We start from the raw sequence: 15304 nt of genomic DNA, 5'->3' as shown, positions 1-15304 counted from the left end.
AATTATCATCATCATCATCATCATCGTTCCCTGTGATCCAGTGGGTAGTAAGTAGAAGAGCTAAGATTCGCACCCATGTCTGCAGACTCCAGTTCTGGGGTTCTTTCCATTACAGCACCCTACTTTGCCCATAATACTCCATCTTCAGACCTGCTTCTAGGGCCCTCCATTCATCATCCTCTGGGTGACTCACCTGCCATTTTGAGTAGGATCTGGAAGCCAGCAGCAGCCATGGGTGGCCAAAGGATAGCTGTACTGATCTAGCTTGGTGTTTCCAATTTGATCTTTTCTCCCCACCTCCTCACACCCTGGTTTTCCCTTCCTAGGAGATAAAAAGCTGCAGCGAGAGAAACCTGAGAAGGCCCTGGATCATCAGGAGGACCTTCGAGGTCCTCTTCAGCTCACGGTCTTGAGGCATGGCAAGAGCGCCTACAAGCGTGGCTTTGATGAGGTGGATGCCCACCCTCCGCCCAAGAAGAAAAAGATTGACCTCATCTTCAAGGACGTTTTGGAGGCTTCACTGGAGACTTCCAAGATAGAGGAGCACCCTCTGGCCCCAGGCACCCCCCTTGTCCTCAGGAAAGCTCCCAAGTTCCACGCAGAAGATGCGTATGATCAGTGTGGGATGGCTGTACCCCACGGACCCCAAGACCTCTCCAGGAACCAGGGGGAGAAGGAGTGGAAGGCACCCCAAGGGGCTTCCTATGGTCCCTCCAAAGACTCAGGCTTACTGGAGGATGAGGAGGAAGAGCCTTCATCATTCAAGGCTGACAGCCCAGCTGAGGCCTCCCTCGCATCTGACCCTCATGAGCTCCCCACCACGTCCTTCTGCCCTAACTGTATCCGCCTCAAAAAGAAGATACGAGAGCTACAGGCAGAACTGGACATGCTCAAGTCCGGAAAGCTGCCTGAGCCCCCTCTGCTGCCACCCCAGGTACCGGAGCTCCCCGAGTTTTCAGACCCCACAGGTGAGTTGGCCTGGTTGAGATGATGCTAGAGGGAGGAGCACACAGTAGGCAGTGCAGAGGGTGGCCAGAAATGCCACTACTTGAACCTTCCAGGGGGAGATGTGGTGCGTCCAGAGCCAGGGTGGACCTTGGGCAGAGGGCATCCATGACCTCGGGATGGGGAGGGTCACATAGGCCTGCCTTACGTTCCACTGGATGGGCTGCTCCAGGACTTTCCATTGTACCCCCACCCCTTGTCAATAAAGCAAGTTCCACCACAGGAAGGGGGTGTGTGCTGTGTTCTTGACCTCTTCGTGGTGGAACCCATTGGAGGGTGTGCCAGTGCCTGGCCTCTGGGTCTGGCCAGTCTCTTTCCAATTTGATTGTGCCCAAGCTTGGAGTGGGGGCTAAAACCGGGAGGAGTGGGGTAGTATTCAGAGAGTGGAGAGACATGGTGCCTTGTCTCTTCTACCTCAACCGACATCAATTCATCCAATATGAAGTGCTGCTATGTGCAGGAGGAAATACAAGCAAGGAGTAGTCCTTGCCCAACTAGAGGGCACTGTAGAGGATAGAGCACTGGACTTGGAATCAAGGAACACATCTTCATGAGTTTAAATCCAGTGTCAGACACTTACTAGCTGCGTGACCCTGGGCAAGTGCCTCAGTTTCCTCATCTGTAAAATGGGGATAATGATAGCCCCTGTCTCTCAGTCTTGTTGTGAGGATAAAATGAGATGATATTTGTTCAGCATTTTGCAAATGATGAAGTGCTATATAAATGCTATTTATTAATAATAACAGAACATCCAATCTAGTCCTATGGTTCCCAGCCTTTGACATACATGAGGACCCTTTTCTAACATTAGCTCCCTGATAGTAGCTATCCTCTTAATATTATTGAATGAAAAAAAAATCCCTGATCTCTGCCAAAAGACTACTGAGAGTCTATTGACTGAAAAAAAAATCCTTGAAACCTGGACAAAAAAAAACTACTGTGAATTTATACGTGACATCTGTCTGTCTGACAAACTGAGAATGGGGGAAGGTTGAATCTCTCATGACTAGAGATGGAGGAAAAACGTGTAACTAGAAACAGTATAGGAGAGATCACAAATGCTAAGATCAGTAGACTTAATTACTTAAAATGAAAAAGATTTTGCATAGTTAAAATCAGTGTTGACATCAGAAAGATATAGAATGAATTAAAAAACTTTTCAAATAAATATCTCTGACAAAACGAACATTTAAAACTGAAATTGACAAAAATCTAGAAGATAGAAATAAATGTGTATTTTTAAATCACATACACATGGACATGTTGATACATATGTGTGTACATGTACATACATATACATCTGCCTCTACAGATAGAATAGAGGTGTGTAGATATATGAGACGTATTTATTCCGTCTTCAGAAGCTATGTTTATGATTTATGCATTTGTGAAGCCTTCTCAAAATCTCAGAGATTGAGACGGAGTCATTTAAGCTGGGAGTGTAGCCTGACAATGCTTCTCTCAAGGAAACTGTCTGAACCTTGCCCTCTAATTTCCCCTCATCTTCCAAACTTCTACCATTCTCCCATCTTTCCATCTAGGGTTAAAGTGACCACAGGATCAGACTGTCCGTGGGTGATAAGTTGCAAAGCCCCTGGTAGCCATATTTGATTCCATGGACCTGCCTCCTCCTCTTGACCACCTTCATCTGTTAGGCCTGGTTGGCCATGCAAGTGAAGCCATCAGGGACTAATTTTCCTACCCAACAGGGTAATCAGTCAGTCAGTCAGCAAGTATTCACCAAGTGTCTACTGTGTGCTAGGTATTGGGGATAAAGAGAAGAAACAGACTAGGCCTTACTTTCTGGAAGCTCCCATCTATTTGGGGAGACAATGTATACACATATATGTACAGTATATACAAAATGTTGATTTTCGATTGGACCTGTGATGTCATAAATGTAGGGAAATCCCAATTCAGAAACTTCCTTTATCAATGCAGATTGATATGCATTCTGCGTTTCATTAACTGATATTACTTTATTATTTATTAATCATATAGAATTACCGATGGCAATGAGAGGTTCCATGAGTTATCTGAGTCACACAGCCAATACATATCAGAGGCAGCCTTCAACCCAGCTCTTCTGGTTCTAAAGCTAAAGATTGATCCATATACCATGCTATCAAGATATTTAAAAAGAAATATAAGGTCACATGTAGGAAGGAGGATGATGGAATGATGGGCAGGGATGGGACATTAGCTAAAAATTTTGTGCCCTTATATGACGAACTATCTCCAACTGTTAGCTGTCTGTTGGCTATAGAAATGGTGGGTAACAGTGACCCAGATCACCCAAAAGTCATTGCTTCATCTCATGAGTGCCTTCTCCAATTCTGTGCATTGGCATCCAGTTCATCTTGCTGAATCCCCCAGCCTAAATACATATAGAATGTAATGTTGGCTGTTATCGTAACAGTGTGTTCCTTCTCTCAATCCCACCTCAACATCTCTTCACATTAGAGAAGTGAACCTGGGCTGTCAAAGGCGAAAACAGTCAGATTTAGCTCTGACAAAGTCTTCCAAGCTGATGATGTATGTCTGTCCTCTGAGGACCAGACCTGCTGATCATATACAGGTTCATCTCCAGGCTGGCCGCTGGGTAATAGATTTGCTTGTTACAGTCACTTGCCAATGTAATAGGCAGAAGAGTGTTCCCCGAGGCAGGGAGGGCTTGTGATCTGCAGAAACTGCAACTCTTGGTAATACTCCAAAACCTAGTGCTTTACAAATTCCTAAGCCTTTTCTTTACAGCAATTCTGAGAGGTGAGTGGTACACATCTTTTTCACCCCCAGTTTGCAGGTGAAGGAGTTGAGGCCTAGAGAGGGTAAGGGGCTTAAGTCTCACTGCCTAGGAAATTCTATTAGTAACTAGAGCCAGAATACTGGAAGTTTATTTGCATTTCAAGAGCATGCCCTGACTCTGGGTTAGGGGAGGCAGTTCAGGAACATGCTGGACAGTGGGGGCTAGCCAGGATGGTATTTATAGGTATGCCCTGGAAGGTAGACATCAACATGGGTCACTAGTGTTATTGATAAATCAGATCCCTTACTGACATACTTACATATGGAAATATGTTTGCATGATTTGACACGTATAATCGATATCGTGCTGCTTGCCTTAGTTTCTGGGGGAGAGTTGGGGGAGAATTTGGAGCTCAAAATTTCCAAAGATTAAAATTTAAACATTTTAAAACAATGTAATTTGGAAATATTTCACAAAATAAATAAAAATAATTTTAAAATTAAATTAAATCCCTTAGCAATGACTAAGAAGGCAAGAAGACATCAGCTTTGGAAGATCCCATATCCTTTCCAACGGGGCATAAACTTCCCTTTCCATTTCTCTTTCAGCCTCGGAGAGTGTGGTCTCTGTCCCAACCATGCTGGAGGACGATGACCAGGAGGTAGACTCGGCTGATGAGTCTGTCTCCAATGAGATGATCACAGCAACGGATGAGCCCTCAAAGATGTCCTCTGCCACGGGACGCCGGATCCGGCGCTTCAAGCAGGAATGGCTGAAGAAGTTCTGGTTCCTACGGTACTCACCCACGCTCAACGAGATGTGGTGCCACGTGTGCCGCCAATACACGGTGCAGTCTTCACGGACCTCAGCCTTTATCATCGGCTCCAAACAGTTCAAGATCCACACCATCAAGCTCCATAGCCAAAGCAACCTTCATAAGAAATGCCTGCAGCTCTATAAGCTCCGGATGCACCCTGAAAAGACAGAGGAGATGTGCCGGAACATGACTCTGCTGTTCAATACTGCCTATCACCTGGCCCTGGAGGGCAGGCCTTACTTTGACTTCCGGCCCTTGGCAGAATTGCTGAGGAAGTGTGAGCTCAAAGTGGTGGACCAATATATGAATGAAGGAGACTGCCAAATTCTGATTCACCACATCGCCAGGGCTCTGCGGGAAGACTTGGTGGAGCGAATCCGTCAGTCGCCATTCCTCAGCATCATCCTGGATGGGCAGAGTGATGACGTCTTGGCAGACACTGTGGCAGTCTATGTCCAGTACACAAGTACTGATGGACCCCCTGCTACAGAATTCCTGTCCTTACAGGAGCTGGGGTTCTCGACCACAGATAGTTATCTCCAAGCATTAGATCGGGCCTTTTCTTCCTTGGGGATCAGGCTGCAGGATGAGAAGCCAACCATTGGCTTGGGTGTGGATGGGGCCAACATCACAGCCAGTTTGCGTGCCAGCATGTTTATGACAATCAGGAAGACTCTGCCCTGGCTGCTCTGTTTGCCATTCATGGTTCACCGGCCCCACCTGGAAATCTTGGACGCTATCAGTGGAAAGGAACTTCCTTGCCTGGAGGAACTTGAGAATAACCTGAAACAGCTGTTGAGCTTCTACCGCTATTCACCCCGCCTGATGTGTGAGCTCCGTCTAACGGCCTCTACCCTGTGTGAGGAGACAGAGTTCCTGGGAGATATCCGGGCCGTGAGGTGGATCATCGGGGAGCAAAATGTTCTCAATGCACTAATCAAGGACTACCTGGAAGTGGTTGCCCACCTCAAGGATGTCAGCGGACAGACGCAACGTGCCGATGCCTCCGCCATTGCTCTGGCCTTGCTCCAGTTCCTCATGGACTACCAGTCAATCAAGCTGATTTACTTCTTACTAGATGTGATTGCTGTGCTTTCCCGCCTGGCCTACATCTTCCAGGGCGAATACCTCCTCGTGTCCCAGGTAGACGACAAGATCGAGGAGGCCATCCAGGAGATCAGTCGGCTGGCCGACTCTCCTGGGGAGTATCTGCAAGAGTTTGAGGAGAATTTCCGAGAGAGCTTCAATGGTGTTGCTGTGAAGAACCTGCGGGTGGCTGAGGCCAAATTCCAGTCCATCCGGGAGAAGATCTGCCAGAAGACCCAGGTGATCTTGGCCCAGAGGTTTGATTCCCGTAGCCGGACCTTTGTAAAAGCCTGCCAGGTGTTTGACCTGACAGCCTGGCCCAGGAGCACCGAGGAGCTCATGAGTTATGGCAAAGAGGACATGGTCCAAATCTTTGATCATCTGGAAGCCATCCCATCGTTCTCCAGGGAGATCTGCCGAGAAGGAATGGACCCTAGGGGAAGCTTGTTGATGGAGTGGAGGGAACTCAAGGCTGACTACTACACCAAAAATGGTTTTAAAGACCTGATCAGCCACATCTGCAAGTATAAACAAAGATTTCCCCTATTGAATAAAATCATCCAGATCCTTAAAGTCCTCCCCACCTCTACAGCCTGCTGTGAGAAAGGCCGGGTCGCCCTCCAGCGAGTGCGTAAAAACAACCGCTCCCGCCTGACCTTGGAACAGCTCAGTGACCTTTTGACAATTGCAGTAAATGGACCCCCCATTGCCAATTTTGATGCCAAGAGGGCACTGGATAGCTGGTTCGAGGAGAAGTCTGGCAATAGTTACACACTGTCTGCTGAAGTCCTCAGTAGGATGTCTGCCCTGGACCAGAAGCCAATGCTTCCAAGCATGGACCATGGGTCAGAATTTTACTCGGATCTTTAGGAAGTCATTGCCTCAGATTTTACCAAGCTGTTGAATAGTTTTTTTAAAGAAAAATATCTATACTCCTAAGCTTTGATATATTATATAAATATATATATTATATATATATATATAAACCCACACTGAAAATTTTAAAAAAATTAAGGGGATGTGCATCTGACTGAAGCTACTTAGAGTTTTCAGAATGGGATGATGTCGAACACTTTCCTCTTACCTACAACACTTGGCAGCTGCAATACCCATGGCAATTCACTCTTACTCATCATGGCCCATGCTGGGGGCCACTGGGGTTCCAGTCTAACAATCAACCAACAGTATAAGCTAAAATGACAGGTCTCTGTCAACCACCTCTCTGGTAGCTCACCTCATGTATGTTTTCTTGTTTGGGTTTTTGGTATTTTTTTGTGCGTGTTTGTTTGTTCGTTTTGGGTTCCTCTGGTTGGTCAGAGGGGTTGTTGTTTATTTGTGTCTATGTTTGTTTTGGGGGAAGGTGGCTTTGTTCACTGGTTCTGGCCCAGTTGGAGTAGGGCTCCTTATTTCTGATGGCAGTTTGTGAAATGGAGTGTTTTCTCCTTTCCTCTTCCTCCAATTTGGGGATCCACTTCCTGATTTTATTTTTCTCACCGTCTTAGAAGCAAAAGTGTCAGCCAAATCATGGCATCTTTCATCCATCCCCTCCTCCCCAGTTCCTGCTGATGGGAGGAGGAGGAAGATCAAGTGGGTCATCTCCCCTTGCTCTTTCCCTGGTCTCTACCTTGGGACCCCTCGGTACAAGGTCTACCAGTGGCAATAGATGATGAGTTTTGAACCAAGTGGAAGAGAGGGTGAACCTTTTGCCTTTCTGTTGTGATGTTCTAGGGGATAAAACAGTAACACTTCTTTCAGTTTTGGGCCTCCGAGTCCAGACCCAAAATGAGGCAAAGCTAGGGGGCTGAAAATTAGAAAATGGCAGTCACAAAAAGAGATTCTAATTATTTATATTCTCTAGGCATAGATTGTTGTGTTGGAGGGAGGTGTTGGTATTATTGTTTTGTAATAGACTCACAGAATACCTGCTCTTAGGCAATAGCAGGCGCTATCAATACAAGATGAGTCCTGGGTTAGTCCCAGAGGTTCACTCCTTCTCTTGTGATCATACAGTCAGTCCACAGTCAGCAGGAAGTTGGATGTTTTGTCTATCCCTGTGAAATCTTTCTTCTCTGAAGAGTAAAAATGTCCTAAAGAGAATGAAAAAAAAGCAAAAGTGGGACAGGCCTCTCAGTGAATTAGCCTACACACAGCCACACTTCTATGGTTGCACACATGGTCACACAAATGCACTTTCACAATGCACATACCCAGACACACAACCATGCACATGGTCCCATATATGCTTACATGCTTAGACGTGGGTCCAAGCAAAGCATACCTGAATGCATACAAAATGCATAGTCATACACGCACGCGTGCACACACACACACACACACACACACACACACACCCCAGACACACTGACAAATGAAAATGTCATAAGCTTTAGAAATAGCCACTCACCTGCCCTCTAAGACAAGTACCAGTTTAGACCAAGGAAGTCTAAATTCGGGCTGTTTCATTCACTTCCTACCACTGTACCTCCTAAGGGAGTCAAAAATCATTGTGTGGGCTGATAAACTTTTGTACTTATTATTTATAAGGATGACATATATATGTATTTAAATCAAAATTCAATTCCTATACTATGGATGCAAGTCCATTTTGCTGGGTGGGGGTGGGAACCATTCACTTTCCCACACCTCATCCTAGGCAGCGGAACGGGTCGGATGGAGAACAGCGCGGTTGGGTGGCCAGCATCCTCGTCCTGGCTTGGCGAGGAGTGCCAGGCCTGGGAAGGCTTCCTCCTTCGCTTTCTCCTGTCTCAGAGGACCTGGTCCCTTCCCGGAAGCCAGCCATCTGGAACCTGTAGTGTGGATGTCATCAACACTGAGCCTTTCACAGCCTCCCTTCCCTGGACTTCCACCCCCGTCCCTCCTCCCCTTGGTCTTGGTGCTAAGAGAACTCGAGAACCATTGCTGCTAGGCGATAGCTTTTCATTCTATAAATATAGTATATATTATATTATATATATATTATTTTTGGAACTTCCTTGTTTGTTTGTTTTCCACGGTGATGTAGCATGTTGTCAAAGTCCAGCCTCTCCCACTTCCTTGTTTCACCGCCAGGCTCCATAAGCTGCCTTCTACAATGAAATAAGCAACTCTGCCTGGCTCTCCCTACTCTGGCACCCTCCGCCATCCTGATCTAGGAGGGAGGGGAGCAGGACTCGTACCTAAGGACCCAAGCACTTCCTGCCTTACCCCCAAAGAGCAGACCCACTGACCTGGCTTCGCACTGACCCCTGACTCCCCTGCATTCATCACGTAGGCATGGTGATGGCAGGCAGTGGTGATGTCATGGAAAGAGCTCTAAATTTAGAACCAGGAGACCCAGGTTCAAATTCTGGCCCTTGTGACCTTGAGTGAGGCCCTCATGACTGGCCTTGTTCTCTGTGCAGTAGGGGTGTTGTGTTGGAGTCCACATCCTCAAAGGTCTTTCCAAGTTCTAGTCTTTACCCAAGTAGGGGACTACTGGAAAGCACCAGACTAGAGCCTCCTCTTTCCCCTTTGCTTCCCTACCTGGACCACACTCAGATCCACAAGCATATCTATCAGTAAGATTTCCATTGAAGCAGCTTGGGAAAGCTGGACAGGACAGGGAGAGATGTGTAAGGGCAGGGCTAGACTTCAATAAGATCAGTGCCAAGGTGGCCCTAAAGCAAGGGACTCAAGGCCAACTGGCCCCATGCACCTTTCTCTAGCCCTTCCTACAGGGTATATATATCCTTTTACTCATGTGTAAACCACTCAACATAGAATCAGGAGGGGAGGTCCCATGTGCTGGCCTTAACCCTGGGGCTTAGCTCTGGTCTCCAGTCCTGGAAGGGTAGACACAGATGTGTTCCCAGAGTCTTTGGTCAGCTTTCCGTCCTAAAGTCCTCCCTCAATGGCCTTCCAGCCTCTGGAAGAATACACTAGGAAGGGACCGTAGTCTCTCCAGACTTGTCTTCTAAGGTCAGGTTGACCTTTGCAGTCTCAGCCAGGCCTAGGATGTAGTAGAATGTGCAGGGGGAGGAGGGGCTGAAGAAGCAGAAGCTTCTGGCTGTTCCAGGCAAAGCTTCCAGGGAATCATGGGCCCCTGAGCAGGGTGCTGCCCCAGGTAGAAGGCCCAGGGCAGCATCCTGGGTGATCTCGTCTCTTAGTGTTAGGCTTTCTCTCACATGCCATTTAGTCACAAGTGATCTAAACCTCCTCCACAACAGATCTAACCTGTGAATTCTTATGTTCAATGCTCCCAAGCTATCTCTCCCCCTTCAGCCTCCTTGAAAGGGATCTTTTGGTGGATGGCACTCTCAGGTGAACTTCCCAGGATACCATATTTCTCATTCCCTTAAGCTGATCCTCAGACTTCCTTCTCTTTGGGACACCACTGATGATCTCCTGTTCTCTTGAGGTCCCAGGCCCCCCTGTTACTGTTGCTTTAGTCTAGAGCAGGGCCTTTTGCCCAGGCCTTGGTTCCCAAGTGAGGATTGTGAACTGTGTATTCAGTGCTTGTATCTCTACCTGATCAGGACTGACGTCTCTCCCTCTGGGCACTGGCCATGGGGTAACTGAGGAAAATTTAGTCTCTTGTGCTTGGGTAAGGTCAGGACACTGGTTTAATCTGGAAACAGATTAAGTGGGTACAATAAAACCATGACAAGGAGAGAAGCCCCTGTGACTGAGATGCTGTGTGCTTTTCAACTCGGGGTCCATTGTTGCCTTTTCATATGTGGTGAGAGAACAATGTGGTGGGGTCTTTAGACTAAGCACTTGAGAGATGACTTCTCTGAATGACCCCCAATTCCTGAATAGACCCAGTCACAACCGCTGATGTTCTAGATTGGGTTGGCTTGTTCATAACAGCTCTTCCACTTACACAAGGCCAGAGAGTTTCAAGATGGAAGGGCCTGTAGGATGTTGGGAAAACCACATCACCACTTCTCTGGGCTTCAGTTTCTTCATCTGAAAAAGGATGGAATTGGACTAGGTGATTGCTGAAGATCAAATTTTCTGTGTTCTCAGGTCTCTTCTAGCTCTGACATTCTAGGTTCTAAGGTCACTTTCAATGTTAACAGCCTATGTTCTAAGATTCCTTCCAGCTCAGACATTCTGTTTTCTAGGTTCTAAGGTCCATCATGGCTCAGACAGCCTGTTCTAAAGTTCATTTTACTAAGATCCCTTCTACCTCAGATATTCTATGTTCCACATTTCCTTGCAGCTCAGACATTCTGTTTTCCAGGGTCAAAGGTCCATTATAGCTCAGATAATTTATGTTCTAAAGTTCTTTTTAGTTCTAATGTTCTAAGATCCCTTCTACCTCAGAGATTCTATGTTCTAAGATTCCTTCCAGTTCAGACATTCTATTTTCTAGGTTCTAAGGTCCATTATAGCTCAGACAGCATATGTGCTAAAGTCTCTGCATTTTAATGTTCGATGTTTTAAAACTCCTTCTACCTCTGAGTTCTGAGTTCCCTTCCAATTCTGACATCCTGTGTTCTGAAGGGCCATCACATTCTAACATTTTATGTTCTATTTTCTGAGTGAAATCCTTTCCAGCTTTGACATTCTGGGTACTATGTTCATTCTTTTCATAGTATGTTGGTAGACTTTTCTCTTGTCATATTAAGCCTTTTAATGCAAGATGTAATTCTGTTAACCTCTATATGTTCTAAGGTGCTTCCAAATCCAACATTCTGTGTTCTGAGCTCACTTCCAGCTTGACATTCCTTGCTCTGTATTCTGAGGCTCTTCCTAGTTCTGAATTCCGTGTTCTATTATGCAAGGTCCTTTCTAGCCCAAAATCTCATGATCTCACACCCTTATAATCTCATTCTTTTTTAGGTATGGGCCCCTCCCTCTTCCGTTGCCTCCAAGGTGTTGGGAAGGAGCGCCATTCCACTAATAATATTCAGGGTTGTACATCTATGACTTGGATCCTTGCCATGTGTTTCTGTGTCACATTTCACCAGTGTCCCTGCCTAGCAGTTGGTGCCAATTTCTTTGTTTTCTGGAAAGGGACTTTTTATTTCAGTTTTGTTATGTGTTTGTGTGTTTTTTTCAAGTGTACCCAAAGGAAGGACATAGGGATGACGTTAGGGCAGGAAATGGGATGGAGGAGTTGAAGGCATTTAAGTTTTCCTCCATGGGAAAGGCTAATGAGGGAGGACAAGGGTAAGATCTCCCATCCTTTCCCTGGTGGCCTGAGGGAGCGACATGGGAGGCCAAATTCCATTGAAATGGGAGAAGATGTCAGAAGGCATGTAACTATGTTCCTTTGCCCTGAGAAGTGGCTTTAAGAGCAGGGGCAATGCCAGATGGAAACCTGGGTCACTTGCCTTTCTTTTTCTCCATTTTCTCTTTTCTATTCCTTGCCTTCTTACCCCTTCAATGTCTTTCTTGATTCCATCTTCTCTCTTCCTGTTCTTCGCATTCTACACCTAACCTCCAGCTTTGGACTAGGAATATCCAGCTGTCTTTCTTTTCTCTCTTTCTTCCTTTCTCTCTTCCTTCCTTCCTTCTTTCTTTCCTCCTTTCTTTCTTTCCTTCTTCCCTTCTTTCTTTCTTTTTTCTTTCTTTTTCTTCCTTCCTTCCTTCCTTCCTTCCTTCCTTCCTTCCTTCCTTCCTTCCTTCCTTCCTTCCTTCCTTCCTTCCTTCCTTCCTTCCTTCTTTCTTTCTTTCTTTCTTTCTTTCTTTCTTTCTTTCTTTCTTTCTTTCTTTCTTTCTTTCTTTCTTTCTTTCTTTCTTTCTTTCTTCCCATCTTATCCAGTGTGCAACAGGTTTCTGACTTGGGAATCTGAATTAGAATACTTTCTTTTCAGTTTGGAAAATGTCTTCACTCGTTTTCCTCTAAGCACTAAGTTGATTACTCAACCTGTGCCCCCCCCCCCTCACCATTTCTACTGAGCCTACCTGTATATACTGAACCTTGAGTATTTTGGGCAGGAGGCTCAGGGACTCTGTCTGACTCAAGCTCTGATGTGACCGACTCAACCAGAGTGCCCTAAGCTGAGGTCAGACTTTCTTAGAGAAACCATTAGATCCAAGTGCTACTCTCCCCACCTGCCCCTGTTCCATATTCCAGCCTCCTGGAGGCTGCTCTGGAGATTCTGACCTTCCAGAATCCTCAGACTGAAAGAAACCTGTCAGTGAGATCACCCAGGTCCTTTACTTCAGAGGGAGGGCTTCTTTGCCCCATTGGCCAGTATGCTCTCCTTGGGTAGAGAAGGGGGCACCCAGTTCATCTTTACAGGTTAGCCTAAAGAAAGGTGTAGGAGGAAATGGTACGTGCCTCTTTTTATAGAGCCCCCCCTCCCAAGTCTTTAACATGGTATCACCCCCTTAAGACCTATGCAATTCCAGTCTCCCTTGGAGACGCATAGAGTGTGTGCATGGATGCAGGGGTTATATCAGTGTATAATAGAGATGCATACATACATACATACATATATATACATATATAAAGAGAGTATATATGGAAATATGCAGTATGTATACGTGCAGAGGAACAGATTAAATCATGTCTATATATATCTATAAATAATATCCTATATATTTATACATTTCTATGTTTTGAATAGATTTAAAAATAGAGTCTATTGAGAGCTGAGGCAGCCCCACGGATACCTCTTTCTGAGGGGCAGAAGGAGGTGGGGGGAATGAAATCATTTTCCTTATGGAGCTTTGGAATCCAAGAGACATTCTTATCCTATGCTAGGTTGTTGGGATGGCCCTAAGGGGTGTAGGGGGAGAGGGAGCAGCTTGCTGCCTTCCTCCTAATAACCTCATCTCTCACCCATACCCAGTGGAACCAACTGTCTTTTGTCTTGGACAAGGATATGGGTGTTCCCTATGAGGTGAGTGGTAGCATCTCCTCCTCCCTCTAACCCCAGGCCAGGACCATTGGAGTTTGGCCAAGAATTTTCAGAGTGGCTGCTACCCAGCAGTGCCTGCTACCTGTGGGACACCACAAGGTAGTGTGTAAGACCAGGTACTATAGTGGGGCCAGCAAGTGGAGCTCAGTGAGCTTATCCTAGCCAGGATGTCTGAGACCTCTCTGGCCCCTGCCCCTGAAGCCCAGCAGCTCAGGTCTGCCTCTCTCGATCAATTCACCAGCATCCTTGCAGGTGAAGTTGTGAAGTGGGTGACCCTGAGGAGGTCAGGGTGGGCACCTGCTGCTAGAATGGGGTCAGCACACACACACACACACACACACACACACACACACATACACACACACTAACAAGTTCAGAACCAAGGGCTTCAGCCCAATCAACTTTGCACAGCCTGACTTCAGCTCAGGACAGCACTTTGTTCCCCCATCCTCTTCCTCTTCCTTCTTTCAGGAGGTTCAGTACCCATCCCACCCCAGGCAGGTTTATTTAGTCCTTTTACACTGTTCTGATTCTGCGATTTCAGGGCCAGTGCCTGAGGTCCCACCAGCAGGGCCTCTTTCTGCCCATTCCCAGCTCCCAGGAAGGCAGCAGAAGCCCTGTAAATAGAGCAGCTTGTATGTACCATCTTGTATGTACCGTAGACGAAGGGCTCATCTAGCCCTGACGGGAATCAGATGCTGTGTAGCCAAATAGTTTTCTTTCTGCAGAAAGTAGGGAGGGGTGGAGGAGGCAGGGCACAGAAGAGACCTGATGGTTACCCCAGAGATGGGTGACTGGCTGACCCGTTGGCCAACTCCACTCTCCATCTCTCAGACTAGGTCACTTCCTAGAATCTCTGAGCCAGGTCCTCTGGTCCAACCCTCCTCCCCAATTCATTTTACAGATGAAGAAACAGACTCAGAGAGATGAAGCAGCCTCCTCTGACCCTGGCCCTGCCCCACTCCCACCATTCTACCGATGTACCTCATCTTCTAATAGATCCCCATTTCTACTGCAATCCAGGGTCCTGGGATCTTGCCTCTGGTGTGCCAACTTCCAGCTGTATCAGTGCTCCCCACCACCCAATCTATCATGATCTCTGCTGGGCCACAACTGCCAAACAGGCTTCAAAAAGCCCCTCAGTGCCCAGCTTGAGATACGTACAGTCCTGGCTTGTTCTCTGCCTCTCACTCCATAGAAATCCAATCAAGTGGGCTGTCAGGAAATGGGGCATTCCCTGGGTAGGTAGGGATCCCTTATGCACTGTACCTCAGCTCCTCAGGGCATGGAGGCAATCCCAGACCCTCCTCAAGAGAAGATGGAGGGGCCCTGGAGGGACAATGCTAAAAAAAAAAAAAAGTGAAGACGCAGGTTTCCCCACTTCCATCCCTTCTTTACAGACCTTCACTTTTGTCTCATTGGGAAAACCAAGAGATCGGTTTGGGGCTTTTTCCACCCTTTTCTCTCTCCACCCTCTCTCTCCCTTTGCTGCTGAACAGTTCATTTCAATCACCAAGAAAGCTAAAATAAAAAGGGGGGGAGGTAAGGGGGAGTATATAGAGGTCTATTATTACATATGTATTAATATGTTAATATCACCTTTCTGAAAGAAAAATCAAACCTCTCAATGTTATTATTTGACAGACTCTGCTTTATAGTACCTGTGTGAGGGGCCCTAGAACACTGGATACAAATAGAGCTGTGCTGGTATATCATAGTATGTACACGGAGACTTTCCCTTGTCATATTATCCTTGTAATGTAAGATGGTTGTTAATAAAATCATTTAAATCCA

General features: G+C 46.5%; 1 protein-coding gene across 6 annotated transcripts in view; it reads left to right on the top strand.

Annotated features, from left to right (window-relative positions):
* The window catches only part of PRDM11 (PR/SET domain 11), a 94080-nt gene extending 78776 nt beyond the window's left edge, over nucleotides 1-15304 (top strand). For 5 of the 6 annotated variants that reach the window (XM_072617971.1, XM_072617968.1, XM_072617970.1 and 2 more), the window contains 2 exons: nucleotides 327-968; nucleotides 4360-15304. In XM_072617971.1, the coding sequence (XP_072474072.1) occupies nucleotides 327-968; nucleotides 4360-6524 (2807 nt within the window). In that variant the 3' untranslated portion in view covers nucleotides 6525-15304. The remainder of the gene's footprint in view (nucleotides 1-326; nucleotides 969-4359) is intronic. The other variant, XM_072617972.1, reaches the window with a different exon arrangement.

The sequence above is a fragment of the Notamacropus eugenii genome, chromosome 6 (genome assembly GCF_028372415.1).
Source record: "Notamacropus eugenii isolate mMacEug1 chromosome 6, mMacEug1.pri_v2, whole genome shotgun sequence".
Lineage (NCBI taxonomy): Eukaryota > Metazoa > Chordata > Mammalia > Diprotodontia > Macropodidae > Notamacropus > Notamacropus eugenii.
The sequence above is the reverse complement of the archived record's forward strand: the minus strand, read 5'-3'. Positions and strand labels throughout refer to the sequence as shown.